General features: G+C 34.5%; 1 protein-coding gene across 6 annotated transcripts in view; it reads left to right on the top strand.

The window, feature by feature from the left end:
* The first annotated feature begins 1,907 nt into the window (after positions 1-1,907).
* Positions 1,908-15,333, top strand: part of LOC131158334 (uncharacterized) — a 118,327-nt gene continuing 104,901 nt past the window's right edge. For 2 of the 6 annotated variants that reach the window (XM_058113125.1, XM_058113123.1), the window contains exons 1-2: positions 1,933-2,335; positions 2,473-2,537. In XM_058113125.1, coding sequence (XP_057969108.1) covers positions 2,213-2,335; positions 2,473-2,537 — 188 coding nt within the window. In that variant the 5' untranslated portion in view covers positions 1,933-2,212. Of the gene's footprint in view, positions 2,336-2,472; positions 2,538-13,841; positions 13,939-15,333 lie in introns of those variants that run through there. The other 4 variants (XM_058113124.1, XM_058113126.1, XM_058113128.1 and 1 more) reach the window with 4 other exon arrangements.

Raw genomic sequence — 15,333 nt, 5'->3', positions numbered from 1 at the left:
CGAATTGTTCCAGGTACTGAGAGTGTCCGACTCTATATCCGAGGGCGTGTGTTTATCGCCTGCCACGTAGGCAAGAGTGTCAGGCTTTATATTCGAGGGCGTGAGCCTATTCCGACTGATCAGGCCGAAGGGTGTGGATCCACCAGTTAGCGCTAGTACGATACCATGGGAGTTGGGGAATAGCCATGTGCTGGTGGTGTCATGTTCGCGGGTTGGCTATGGGCCAATGTCGTATGTTGTGGGATGGCTTCGGGTCGATGGGTGTGACAACACCAGGATTGCTGATCATGTATATGTGTATGTGTGCGTGTATGCACTGTAGAAACTAGTACTGGAATGCATAACTGCGTGTATGTTGTATCATGATAACACTCAAATGCCACACACTGATATAACCTATGTTCTTCCTTACTGAGAGGTGTCTCACCCCTACTGTACGTACATTTTTACAGGTCCTTCGAGTAACCGGAACTAGCGTCCTGGTGCAGGGAGCGTAGTGGCCGGTGTACTGCGGTTAGCACTTGGGTAAGTGTTAGGACTGTATTTTGCTGGGTTCCCATTTTGGGACGTATTTGGGCACCCATTTGTACGTTTTTTATAGAGTCATGTTCTGCTTTTATATAGACTCTGGTGTGGTATTGTATATGTTGTTATAGAATGACCTTTTTCCGCTATATATATATATTTGTGTTTGGATGTGTTTAAGGTGTCTGAGAATCCCATGGCGTCGGACCCTCATCCATTGTACATTATCTTTGGATGTTTTATCGGAAACAGGGACAAGTTAGATTACATTCTTATCTTTGGGTCCCATTTCGGGGTTCAGGGCGTGACACTAGCATTTGCCTTAACAAGAAATAAGGAGGAAGTTGAAGATAGAGATGAAAAAATTATACTTATCACCAAAAAGTTCAAGAGATTTCTTAAGATGAAAAAGGATGAAAAGAATGAAGAAATGAGCAAATAAGAGAAAATCACATGCTATAAGTGTAAGAAGTTGGGGGCACCTTCGATCCGAATTCTCAAATCTGAAGAAGGACAAGAGAAGATTTAACACAAAGGATTTCAAATAAATATGGAAGGATAGTAAATTTGATTTGAAGTTTGAGAAAATGACAAATATTTACCTCGTGACTATTGATGACAATGATAAGGTAAACTCTTCCTCCTTGGATGAAAATTTTCATAATGATTTGTATAATACTTTTTAAGTTTGGAACTTAGTTGAAAATGATTTTCTTTGAAAAATGAAATCATTTGGACTTCCAAATTCAAACTTGTTATTTGACTAATCTTTATCTTTTATTTCATTTGAAAATTTAGTGAATTCAGTGGCTTTTTGAATTTGTAATAGTTCTTTGGAAAATTTTGCGACTTAAAAATCTAATTTTTGTTTGAAATAGCTTCATCTTTGTTTTTGAAAAAAAAACTAAGGGCCCATTCAAATTGCGGAAAAGTTTTCATTTTTCAATTTGATTTGGTTATATAATAATGCACACTAATAAGAATACAATAATAAAAGAAAGTATTATAATTATTTTACTTAATTGTTTTGCTTTTAAATTTTACTTTACAATAAAAATTTTATTAGGCATAACAATAAAAAAATAGTAAAAAAAATTTGTAATTGAGTTTATTATTATTATTTTTAAAAATCTGTGTATATTTTTATTTTAATTATATTTAAAGTCACACGATCATTTTAATTTAAAAGTGAAGAAATGAATGATTTAATCTAAAATAACTATTTCTAAATATTAAAATTTCTGAAAAATTTTCAAAACAATTGAAAATCATAAAACCTAATTTTCAGTTTTTATACAAAATTAAAATAATAAACATAAAAAAAATTAAAAAATATATATTTTATTATAGATATAAAATATAGAAGACAAAAAATAATAATTGATATCAAACACGCCCTCACATATTCTCTGCTTTCTTTTAACAGTTGTCAAAAGTATGGAGCTCTATTCAAGTTGATTGTCCAGGATGACCCGAATTTCTATCCATAATTCACATTTTTATCGCTCAACTGCGTTCCAAAAGTATGATAATGTGTGGTCGGGAGTGCTGAGTGATCGTAGGAGTGAGCTGATCAGTGCTCACAGCCACTCTGGTTCGCGTTTGCCCGTGGTTACAGACCTTCAGTGATCGCCCTTCTGCTAAGAGAGAGGCAGAGGGAGAAGGGTGGGGCGCCGTGGGGTGAGAGATGTCAATTACAACAGCTGGACTCAATTCCTGTACCATACATCTCGTCCGCTCGTCTCTGTTTTATGTTCGCTGCTCTGATTCAAACCCGCCGCGGGGTTTTGGCCGTCAACGTCCAAAGAAGGTGTCATCTCCTTTCTCTCTCAAAATGTATGATTTTATGTCATTTGGTTGACATACAAATCGTTAATTTAGTGTAGTAATGGTTGCAACGATGGGGGTATTTGGGTTTCTAAATTGATTGATTTTGTACGTGCTCAGGCCGACATAGTCAATCCATCAAGGGAGGATAATGGTCAGCAGCTACAAAAAAGGTGTTGTCCAAAGTAAAATTTTTGTATGTTCTAGAGTTTATCTCCTGAGTACTCCTTATTTTTGTTTTAAAGGTGCTTTCTTTCTTAGATCGAAAATCAATTCACTTTATATGGTTTTTAAGGCAAACTAATTACTTTGAAAGTGCTATCCACATGATGCCTATTTATTTTAAGCTCGTTATTGGGGTTAGATGGCAATGCTGCCTAAAATTTTTATCAGTGTAAATTTTCACTAATTCTCATGTACTACCATCGCCATTAAACCTTCACATGCTCTTTTGGCTAGTGTAAAAAGATAAGGACTTGAAGCAAGCAACATTTCAATTGCCCCCCTTATATGTGGTCAGGTGGCATGTGCCGCATGTGGAGAGGAATACAAATACTGAGTAACACCCTTTAAGAAAATAAAATCTAACCTGGAATATTTAACAAATTAAATATAAGTGTGGACTTCAAGAATTGAACCTACCGCTCCTAGCTTATGGCTATAATACCATGTTGAGTTACCACTTGACATAGAAGTTTAAATTGTTAGGAATGGACCGAACAATCGATATCAAGCTTTATTAGCGCACTAAACAATCTCCTCAATTGATGCCTTAGTTATTATTCTTTTGTGTACCAATACAAGACAGGTGAATTGAATATACTTCTCTTCAGCTTCTTGAATAAATGAGGGCTTCCCTTCATTCATATTGATGAGGAATTTGGTTGAGATTGATATTTGTCTCACACTAAGTGCTTTTAGAGGGGATCATGTTTCAAATGCTGCCTTTGTTGATTTATGGAGGATGCTAGGAGGAGGAGGATGAAAGTCATCTTGTTGACATTAGGTTTTGAGAAGGTGCATGATTGAGTTTGTTGGAGTTTTCTTTGTAAGGTTTTGAAAAGGGTTTTTGATAGGGTTTTGGTAATGGATGAGGGATTTGATTAGACCCTAGGATTTTATAGAGAAATTGGGATATTTTAGGATGGAAAATCAAACAACAACAATAATAACAAGCCTTAAGTCCCATTAGGTGGGGTTGGCTACATGAACCCTTTTCTGCCAATTCACCCAATCGAGAGCATTTTCCTCTATTAGATTAAGGGCTATTAAATCCTTACTCACTATCTCATTCCAAGTTATTTTAGGCCACCTCTACCATTTTTCACGCTAGAAACAATAAATAACTCATTCCTCCTCACTGGTGCGCTACTAGGCTTGTGTTTCAAATGCCCAAACCGTCTAAGCCGCCCCTCCCTTATCTTATCTTCAACCAATGCAGCAGTGCTATGCCTAAATTATTGTGTATATGCTTGTTTTTTGCTTTATATATTAATGTTATACCACTCATCTACCTTAACATTTGCATTTCAGTAATTTTAACTTTTTGTGCATGTTGTTTGTTGGCCAACATCCTAAACCATAAAGCATAACAGGCCTTATAGCCGTCTTATAAAACTTTCCTTTTAATTTTAGGGGTATTCTTTGATCACACAACACACTTGACGCACTCCTCCATTTTGACTAACTTGTTTTAATTCTATGTACTACATCTTCTTAAATTTCCCCTTTCGCTTGCATAATAGAACCAAGATATCAAAATCCATTAGTGTTAATAATTTCTTGATTATCAAGTTTAATCTTCTCTTGACTGCCACTCCTTACATTATTGAAATTACATTTCATATATTTTGTATTATTCCTACTTATCCTAAACCATTTAAACTTTCATGTTGCTCTCCGAAGTTCTAGCTTAGATTCCACTCTGCTCCTACTATCATCAATTAATACGATATCATTTGCAAACAATATACACTGAGGGATCTCATTTTGGATATTCCTAGTAAGTTCATCAATCACTAGAGTAAAAAGATAAGGACTCAAAATAGAACCTTGATGCATACCTATTGTGATTGAAAATTCTCTAGATTCCCCTCCTATAGTCCTAATGCTAGTCACTACTTTATCATACATATTCATAATTACCTCAGTATATCTACTGCATACCCCCTTCTTTTCTAATACCTACTAAAGAACTTCTTAAGTACTCTATCATATGCTTTCTTTAGGTCAATAAAAACCATATGCAACTCCCTTTTCTTTTCCCTAAACTTTTCCATTAAACTTCTTGAAAGATAAATACCTTTTGCTATTAATATCCTAGGCATAAAACCAAATTGATTTTCTGAAATCCTTGTTTCTAGTCTTATTCTATGTTCAATTACCCTTTCCCATAATTTCATCATATGACTCATAATCTTAATTCCATGATAGTTATTATAGTTTTGAATATTGCCTTTGTTTTTATATAAAGGTACTAATGTACTTTTCGTCTATTCTTCTGGCATTTTCTTGGTTTTTATAATAGTGTTGAATAGGTTAGTTAACCAAATATTTCCTTTATTCCCTAAACATTTCCACATTTCAATTGGTATTTTATCTCATTCTATATATGTCCCACTTTTCATCTTTTTTAATGCCATCATAACTTCGAGTCTTTAACTTTGTGAATAAATCTCCTATTTTTAGTCTTCTCCTCATTTGTCACTTCCAAGTTCAATCTTTCATTTTGTTTTTCATTAAACAACTTATCAAAATATTTTTGCCATCTCTTTTTTATGTCTTCTTCTCTAACTAATATATTATCATTCTCGTCCTTTGTACATTTTACATCACCTAAATCATTGCATATTTTTCTCTAGTTCTAGCAAGTTTATAAATTTCTTTTTTTTTTCTTTTTCTTTTTTTGTATCTAGTCTAGTATATAATGTGTCATAAGCTCTATGTATAACTTCACTAATAGTCTTTTTGCATTTTTTATCATCTCTTTATATTTTTCAAGATTTTATGTATGTCTACAATTTTGCCATAATTTATACCACTTTGTTTGTCTTAACGACTTTTTGGACTTCTTGATCCCACTACCAACTTTCTTACCTACTTGAGTATTTTTCTTTGGACTCACCTAAAACCTCTTTTGCTATCCTTACGATAAAATTAGCCATTTTATTTCAAACAGTATTTGCATATACCTTACCCTTTATTGTCCAATCACACTCTTTGATCATTTTATCTTTGAATTTTACTATATTATCTCCCTTCAAGCTGTACCATCCAGGCCTCTTGTGTTGATTTATGTTACTCTTCCTCTTCCATTTTTTAATATATATATATATATATATATATATATATATATATATATCTAACACAAAGACTTTATGTTGTGTAGCCAAGCTTTCACCATGGATAACTTTACAATCCTTACAAGATAGACGATCCCCTTTCCTAGCTAAGAAGAGATCTATTTGGCTTTATTATACCCACTCTTGAAAGTTATTAAATGTTTTTCTCTTTTTGTAAAGCAAGTATTCAATATAACCAAATCGTAAGGCATGAAAAAATCTAAGACTGTATCACTAGCCTCATTTTTTATTTCCATAACCATGGCTTTTGTGTATCCTCTTATAACCTATATTATCCTTTTAGACCTTTCCAATATATTCATTCAAATCAACTCCTATGAATGCCTTTTTAGATATTGGTATGCCTTGTAAAATACTATTCATATCTTCCCAAAATTGCCTTTTAAGATGTTGGAATTGGTGTATTCCCAAGAGGGGGGGGGGTGAATTGGAATTTTAAAATTTTCTCCTAGGTCAATTCAGATTCCTCAAACAGTATTGCTCAAACCTAGGGTCTTTCTATATAATCATGAACTCAATCAAATATTTAAACAATTAATACTATTCATATCTTCCCAAAATTGTCTTTTAAGATGTTGGAATTGGTGTATTCCCAAGAGGGGGGGGGTGAATTGGAATTTTAAAATTTTCTCCTAGGTCAATTCAGATTCCTCAAACAGTATTGCTCAAACTTAGGGTCTTTCTATATAATCATGAACTCAATCAAATATTTAAACAATTAAACGCAAACATTCAAGTGGTGAAATTTAAAATGCGGAAGTTAAAAGCGGGCACAAGAAATGTTATCGGGGTTTGACTAATACTCCCTACGTCCTTGCCTCAGCTTGCAAGTCTGAGGATTACCACTATTGCTCACTTAACGGGTGGAGCAGTACCGTTTACAATACCTTACCAGGATGGTGCACTTAACTTTCCTAACTGTGTCAAAGCCAATCCGGAACTATTCACAGGGCTAGTCTTCCTCTTCCGACAACCCATTGGGAATTCAACCAATAATATCAAATTCGTTTACAATCAGAGGTGCTTCTAAACTAAGCAGATGATGTACCACAGTATGCTCAATACAATTACAAATTGCACTTCCATATGATATGAATGTATAAGCTCAGTGAAGTCTAAATGCCAACTCTCAGTTATGTGCAACAATAACAATTTATATGTGAGAGTGGTGTGAATATATCTTTGAGTTAAAATATGTATATCAATCACAAACAATAACCCCAATGATCTCAAAAGCACACTCAAATATCTATAGGACAAATATCAATTATAAAGTATAGGAGATATTTGAAATCAAGCTTGTTTAAAAAGTATTTTATAAAAGCACACAAAAACAAGCTCAAGAATCTTGCAACACAAATGCAAGACTCACAAGCCTTTGAGAGTTATTCCCAATGTAGACTTATAAATTAAATCACAAGGGAACACTCAAGCTTACTCTTGATAAAATCAATTATCAATCAAACAATTTGAGAGTGTAAGCTAATATGAACAATCTCCAAAATATTCTTACCAAAGGATTTTAGCAAGAAGGATTAGTAAGAATAGGATATTTGGCTTGTATATGAGAAAATAAGGAATTGGAAATTCAGAGAATTTTTGGCTAATGATATTTGTTAATCCCTCATTAATATTTCCAAATGAACTAGTATATATAGACATACACAAAATTATAACCGTTGAGGAACATAGGAGTCTTTTTAGAAAAGATTAATGAAGGTTAAATAAAATTAACCTTGTTTTACTGCAGTTAAAAATGTTCAACTCGAGAGATTCAGTCGACTATATTTTAAGTTCGGTCAACCCAATTGCCAAGTTCAGTCGACCCTGAAGATTTTGAACTGAAGGTTCGGTTGACTGACTCAGGGCAATTTACGAACCCTTTGAGATTCGGTCGACTATATCTGAAATTCAGTCTGCTATTCTTATGGTTCGGTCGACTCAATCACAAATGAACTGGAAGTTCGGTCGACTAAGTTGTTGGGGGTCAGACACGTGTGAGTTTGGTCAACTGTGGAAGATGTGTTCAAAAAGGATACGGTCGACCAAGTGAAGTCAAATTGTTGACTTCCACCCAGTTCAGTCGACTGAGGCATTTTACATTGCCTAGGTTCGGTCGACTGAATTTGTCCACAAACTTTTTTTGGCCCAAATAAAGACCTAAGTTAAATCCCTATAAATGTGAGTTATTAACCTAAATGCTTGAGGGATTCCTATAGTCATTCTATGGTCTTTTTGAGCTTATGTAATCTATCATGCAAGTCATGCAATTATATTACAGACCAAATTTAAAAACTAAAAGCAATACAATGAAAAACTTCTTCTTTTTTTTGCTCTTCAGATTCCCATGGATTATGCCAGGAGTATGTGCTCTTTAAGGTCTTTCTGGTAACCACATCAGTTTCATGTGTGTGTTCTGAATAATTAACCTGTTCAAGTACTTAGACACACACATTAGTAACATGCGGTTTGTCATTATCAAAACTAGGGATCGGACTCAAAAAGTCAACATAAGATTTTTTGCTAAGCCTATTTGGGGAGCATACACACTAATGACATTCACTATCCCTAGGCCTAAAGCTATCCTGATTTTAATGATCTTATCCCCTATTCTTCTAATATCTACTAAATTATCCTTTAGGTCTTTGTCTATAGTAATTCACACTCCGTTTTTATGTTTTCCTTTACTAGTGTACCAAAGTTAAATCCTAATTTTCCAATTTCTTTAGCTCTCTCCTACCCATTTCGTCTCTTGAAGGCAGATTAAGTTATTTTCCTTTTGAACATTATTTCTACTATTTCCATACTTTTGCCTATAAGAGGCCCTATATTTCAAGTTGCTAATCCAATCTTAGTTTTTTATGTTAACTTATTAGCCCTCCCCCTTCTATATTGATCTGGCCTATTCCCTTAACCTAGGTGAATTTGGTAAGAATTTATGATAATAAGATTTGACGAAGTTTTACGTTGGCTGTCAGTTATTTAACACAACCCTGCTCCTTTATTTGAGCTTGGGACCGACTGTGTGTACAAAGATAATTTGTATTACATAAGTGAAGTACACGTTTGAGTTCTTTTTTTTTTTTTGTTTTTTTTCTTGTTTTTGCAAACTTATTGCACATAGACAATTTTCTAAATCACACTCTACAACTAGTAGAAACCACACAAACAATACAATGCATTTAAAAGATCTAAAACATACAATTTTGGGTGTGAATCCGAATGGAAAAGACAAAAAAACGAAAAAAATGCATATATTAAGCCTGCAAATTATAAACATAAAATCTCTACTACTAACCAACTATTGGAAAAATAATAATAATAATAGTTATAAGAGAAAAAATAACAAAAGAGGAGAAGATCTCACCAGTGGCTGAAACTAGAAGGTAATGGCAAATGACTGAAAATTCTATAGTAAACCCTTTGGCACAAAAAATTTGATGTTTGTAAGAAAATCAATTGAAAAATATTGAAGCAACGAGGGATTGCTAGAATTCTTGAATCTAAATTCAAGATTCAAATTCAAGATTGGCGATGGAGTTGAGTTGTATATGGTGCCAACATAACCTCTCATTGGACTCACACCCCCTCCCACAGAACCATGATCAAAGTTGGGTGTTCTTTTTTGACACAATCTTGAGCTAAAATGTGCAAACTAGCGTATTATCAGTTGAAATTCTATTGACTCAATACTTTGGAAGAATTCTAAATTTGGCATTTCTAAAGAGACCAAAATATGTAAGTGAAAAAAAAAAAAAAAAAAGAAGGAAAAAAATTGAGGATTTGGTTTCTTCGCTCCCAAAAAACTAAAACTTAGGAAGTGAGAGTGTGTATCTAACTCAAGGATTTTTATTAGATAAGTTGGATGACGAAGAAAAGAAGAGAAGAGAGAAAGAAGCTCTGCAAATTGACAAAGAAACTTGTAAAAAGAAACCACCTTGAAGAACACTAGAACGATAAAGAGATAGGGAAGAGAATGGCGGGCGGAGTCCAAGATGTCAAATTTCTTCACTAGTACAGTGAGCGACAGACAAACCCGAATGAAAACTCATACAAGAACATTGATGAAACATCAAGAGAATGAAGAAACAGGTATTGTTGCTGAAAATTTTGCAGTTGTAGAAGCTGCAGCACTCGAGGATGTGTTCTTTTAAGAAAGAGAAAATACATTCCCTTCAAGAATATTTCTTTAGGCGTTCTTTGAAATTTAAAATCTCCCTTTTTAAAAATCTACTATGATCCAATGTAGGACAGTGACAGACAGAAACATAGAGAGAATTGAGGGAGAGACAGAGAGAAAAGAAGAGAAAGAAGAAGGGAGAAGAAGAGGAACCTGCTATACAGAAACAAGAGTTAAAGACAGAACGGAAAAAGTATCCAACCCCTACAAAAAAATAAAATACTTTGCAAACACAGTGATGTAGAACAGCAACAAAGAATTACAGCAAAGAAAGAATTTGAGAGAAATACAGAGAATAACAAAGAAAGAGTTTGGGAAAAATAAAGGGAAGGGTAATGAACAGAAACTCTAATACAGAACAGCAGTAATGATTCTAACCAGGGGTGGAAGCGAGAGCACCCAGAGGAGAGAGGAAGAAGAAAGAAGAGCTTTCTGTTCTGAGATATCTAATTCCTTAGTTTCTCAGGGAAGCCATTGCTTTTAGAATTTTTTCTTTGGGAGGAATTGAATTTGGAGGGAGGCAGGATGGAAAATAGAAAGAGAAAACACGGTTGATCACTTTGAGAGGATCTGCCTCCAATGTTATTGCATGAATGAAAAAGCCTTGTAGTGACATAGATATACGGTAGGGAACCCTACTCCTATTAGAAATGTAAAATATCCCAATCCTAGTCCTTAATGGACTCAATCCCAATTGATTTAGGAATCCTAATACATTAAATAAAAACCCAATTGATTTGGGAATCATACATTAAAAAGAATCCCAATTGATTTGAGAACCATTACAAATTAATTAGGAATCCCAATTGATTTGGGAGTCATAACATTAATTAGAAATCCCAATTGATTTGGGAGTCATAACATTAATTAGAAATCCTAATTGATTTGGGAATCTTAACACATTAATTAGAAATCCCAATTGACTTGGAATCCTGACATTCCTGCCTCCTTCAAATTAGCCTTGTCCTAAAGGTTGAGCAGCAATAAACTTTGGAATCTCTCCTTCAAGGATTGATAGGTTTCTGAAGTTGCATCTTCAATTGGTAAGTGAGACCAGTGAACTAAAACTTCTATGATGTCTTGATTTCTACATTTTACCACTTGGCGATCCAGAATTGCTTGTGGCTGCACTTGAATCTCACCGGTAGGTGCAGTATCAGGCAAGTGGTGCTGCACAGTAACTTGCTCCCCTAACTTCTTTTTGAGGCAAGAGACATGAACAACTTGCTGTACCTTAGAACCTATTGGCAGGTCAAGATGATAAGCAGTAGGACTTATATGTTCTAAGATCTTACAAGGCCCATAGAACCGAGGAGACAACATCATTGAAGAATGAACAGTCAGAGATATCTGTCTATAAGGCTATAGCTTGAGAAGTACCCAATCTACCACTGAGAATTCACTTTCGCTATGGTGCTTATCAGCTTGTTGTTTCATACGAGCTTGAGCTGCATCAAGCTATTCCTAAAGGAGCTGAAGCACTTTGTCTTGATCATGTTGCTCCTTGTCAACTTAATTAATTCTAGATGATCCAACTGAATACCAAGCAAGAACAAGAGGAGCTCAACCATAAAAAACCTTGAATAAAGTCATCTTGATGAAGGAATGATAAGTGGTATTGTACAAGGTCTTAAATTTCGATTTCAACGTCAAATTTCGAAGCTCTAAAAGTACAGAAATTTCGATTTCGATTTGAAAAAATAATGGAAATTAGTATTAAAGCATGGAATTCTTTTATGAAACATTAGAAATAGTTAATAGACATAATAATATAACTCTTAGGACTAATATATTACAAGTTAAATACATCTATGTTGTATATGAGGTGGAAAAGTTGTAATATAATATGTGTATCAAACATATTTATAAAATAATGTGCATTAAACATATTCTCAGTTAATACAAATGAATTCATAAATCATTTAAATATTATTTATTATACAAATAATTATAATTTAGACATGAATGGTTAGATAAAATGTTGTTGTAAGTACATTTTTTCATATAAGTTCAAAAGCCCTCATAATAATAATTTTGTTTCAATAAAAAAAATAAAACAAATTAAGAGAGGAATTTCACTTTGCTCCTAAACCTCTCATTTGAATTCCGAGGAAATTTCATTTTATAGTTAAAATTCCGACAAGCTTCGCAATAATTTTGTGATTTCAATAAATTTCGGATGATTCGTTAAAATTTTGACGGAAATTATGTAAAACAGAAATTGACTGTCATTTCGATTTCGAGGGTGACGGAAATCGGAAATTTCGACAATTTCATGGAAATTTAAGACCATGGTATTGTACCACCATTCAACCCATGGAAGCGATCGCATCCAATCCTTCAGCTTGTCGCTAGCAAAGCAACGAAGATAAGTCTCTAAGCACCTATTAACAACTTCAGTTTGCCCATCTGATTGTGGATGATATGTAGTGCTCATTCAATTGTGTTCCTTGAAAATGGAAAAACTTCTTCCAAAAGTTGCTGGTAAAGACTTTGTCACGATCACTGATAATAAACTGAGGAATTCCATGCAACTTGATGATGTTCTCAACAAAAGTATGAGTAACACTTGCAGCAACATAAGGGTGAGTTATTGCACAAAAGTGAGCATATTTTGTGAGACCCACAACAACAAAAATAGTAGATTTGCCATGAGCATATTTTGGAAATCCAAGTCCTTAATGGATTCAATACCAATTGATTTAGGAATCTTAACACATTAACTAAAAATCCCAATTGATTGATTTGGGAATCATAACACATTAATTAGAAATCCCAATTGATTTGGGAATGATAACGTTAATTAGAAATTCCAATTGATTTGGGAATCTTAACACATTAATTAGAAATCCCAATTGATTTGGGAATCCTAACAGGATTGTCTTTTGCTATTTTCTATAGCCCCATTTGGATCAAGGATTTTGTTTGAGGAAAGGGAAACAAGAAGAAACTGCATTTTCCATTGTATTTTCCCTCTACATAAAATACTATTACAAAAGAAATTTTGTTCTAACATGATTAAAAATTAAGAAAATTCAAATGTTAATCATGCGTAAAAAATAAAAATTTTATTCATTGGTTTGCTATGTGTTTTATTTTCCTTCTTACTTTCCTCAATAACCAAATGTGAAAAAGTGGATTCCTTTATATTTTCCTTTTTTCTTTCCCTCATATTTTCCAAGTTCGAAACAAGACCTATGTGATTTTGAATGGGAAATCTAAAGCTTGATTAAAAGTCTTTAGCGGTGTTACACATCCATTGTCTCCATTTCTTTTCATGGTTGTAGTTGATGTTATGAGTAGGATTATTGGTAGAGGGATGGATGGGAATTTAATGAAATGGATGTTAGAAGAGAATGTGATATTTCAGCAATTAGGTTATGCGACTGGGGGGTATTTTTGTCCTTAAGAATTTTCTTATTATTAATATATAAGAGGGCAGACTTGGAGCTGTACGTGAGGCTCTAGGAAAACTGCTGCCTCTTCTTCTTTTTGTTTCTTCTTATTTTCTTCTCTGCTTCTCTGTTCTATCTCTAGCTTTACAGCATGGTATCAGAGCATTAATCTACTCTAAATCTGATTTATCAGAGCTGTTTCTTTGGACTTTGCTTTTCGTTTTTTTTTTGTTTTCCTTATCTTCTCATAATTAGTTCTCAAATCTGATTTTCTGGTTGGTTTGAGAGTCATTTAGGACCCTTTTCATAGTGGTTTGGTTGTGCATCATTCTTGGTAGGATGTTGTGTGTTTGTGGTGGTTTGCTGATGTGAAACAGTCATGCTCTGTTTCGTGTGTACTGCAGGTGCTGTTTTGTTGTTTTGGTTGGTATTGGCAGGATGAAGCTGTTTTAACTCTGCTTGTTTGTGATTGCTTGCTTGGTTGTGATCTTGTATCAGTTGTCGGAGGTTTCAGCTGTTCAATGACACTGCACTTGCTTCTTGTTGCTGCAGCAAAAATTCCTGCAGCTGCTGTGTTGCAATGTTCTTTATTAAGTGCCTGTGGTGCTTCTTGTGATCTGCCTTCTACTGCATAGTCAAGTAATTCCTCGTAAGATTGCAACTTCATTCTTGTGTTAAGAGCTACCTCTTGAAGTTCTGAAGTGCTGGTTTGTGCTGTTCCATAGTTGTTGTGTCATTTATTCTTGATACTAATGTGTGGTGATTGTAGTGTATAGGGGGTAATTTTGATGGCCTTTACAAAGAGATCTTTGACTGATACTGTTAATGCACAGATCAGAGCCATCAAATTGGTTGGATCTTTCAACTACATGTCATGTTCTCAGGCAATGCATGCATATATTAATGCTAAAGGGAAATCTTGTATTTGTTGCATTCTCCTGTGTCTGTAGACTCCAAGGATTATGAATATTAGATTGGAGGGAAGAGAATGACATACTGCTTGTGTGTTGTGGAATAACATGGAGCCTTGAATTGCTGCAAACGTGATGTTTCATAGAATAGCCAAGGCCATTTGGGATGATTTTTGTGAAGGCTTCTCTCAAGGTAAAAATCAAACTTGTGTTTTTGACCTATATGAGAAGTTTTTCAAATATGACCAAGAAGGCAGGTCCATTAGTGAGTATATAGCTATTTGAAGGGTATGTGGCAAGAACCCAACATCTATCAACATTAAGAGGCAAAGGGTAGAATTTTTGGTTTCCAAGATTTTGTGTGGGTTGAATTATGAGCTTTGACCCATCCTTGATCATGAAGCATGTGCTAAAATGCAACGGATCACCAGAGATGGCTCTTATCTCCGCAAGCTTCTTCTCGTTTTAGCCATGTTTGGCACCACCTTCAAACATGGTAAGGGAAGTGTTGGAGGTCAAGGATAAGGTTTGGAATGTAGATGTAGTGTATAAGGACAAGGAGCTCGTCTTGGAAAGTCTCGCATTTGCACACATTGTAGCAAGCAAAACCATACTTTTGATCGCTGTCGGGATCTCCATAGGAAACCAACTTGGGCCAATTAGTCTCTTGTTTAGGGCAATTCCTCTGTTGAAAGTTTAAATGCATCTATACACTCCACTTGAGAGTTAAGTACATCATCTACTGTGTCCTGAGACGAGTATAACAATCTTATTCACATGGTTCAACAACTCCAAAATCATTCTTCTACATCTAATGCTTCTATGGCCCATTTAGGCATAGCTAGGCTTCTTGCCTCTTAATCCTCTTCAACTTGAGTTGTTGATTTTGGTGCTTCCTCCCATATGATAGTAGTCCTAATTTATTCAGTCCTTGGTTCAATTATTGTCGCCGATGATTCAGTTATACCAATTTCTGGTCATGGCAAAATTCTCTCATTTCCTTCCATGGTTCTTTCCTTGGTGTTATACGTGCCTAATGAACCTATTATTGGTTAGACAATTAATAGTAGTTCATAATTGATCTATGACCATCTTTCTTTCTCACTGTTTTATTTAGGATCTTTGGAAAAAGA

Source organism: Malania oleifera, chromosome 6 (genome assembly GCF_029873635.1).
Source record: "Malania oleifera isolate guangnan ecotype guangnan chromosome 6, ASM2987363v1, whole genome shotgun sequence".
Classification (NCBI taxonomy): Eukaryota; Viridiplantae; Streptophyta; class Magnoliopsida; order Santalales; family Ximeniaceae; genus Malania; species Malania oleifera.
Note: the sequence above shows the minus strand (reverse complement) of the source record. Positions and strands in the feature narration are given on the sequence as shown.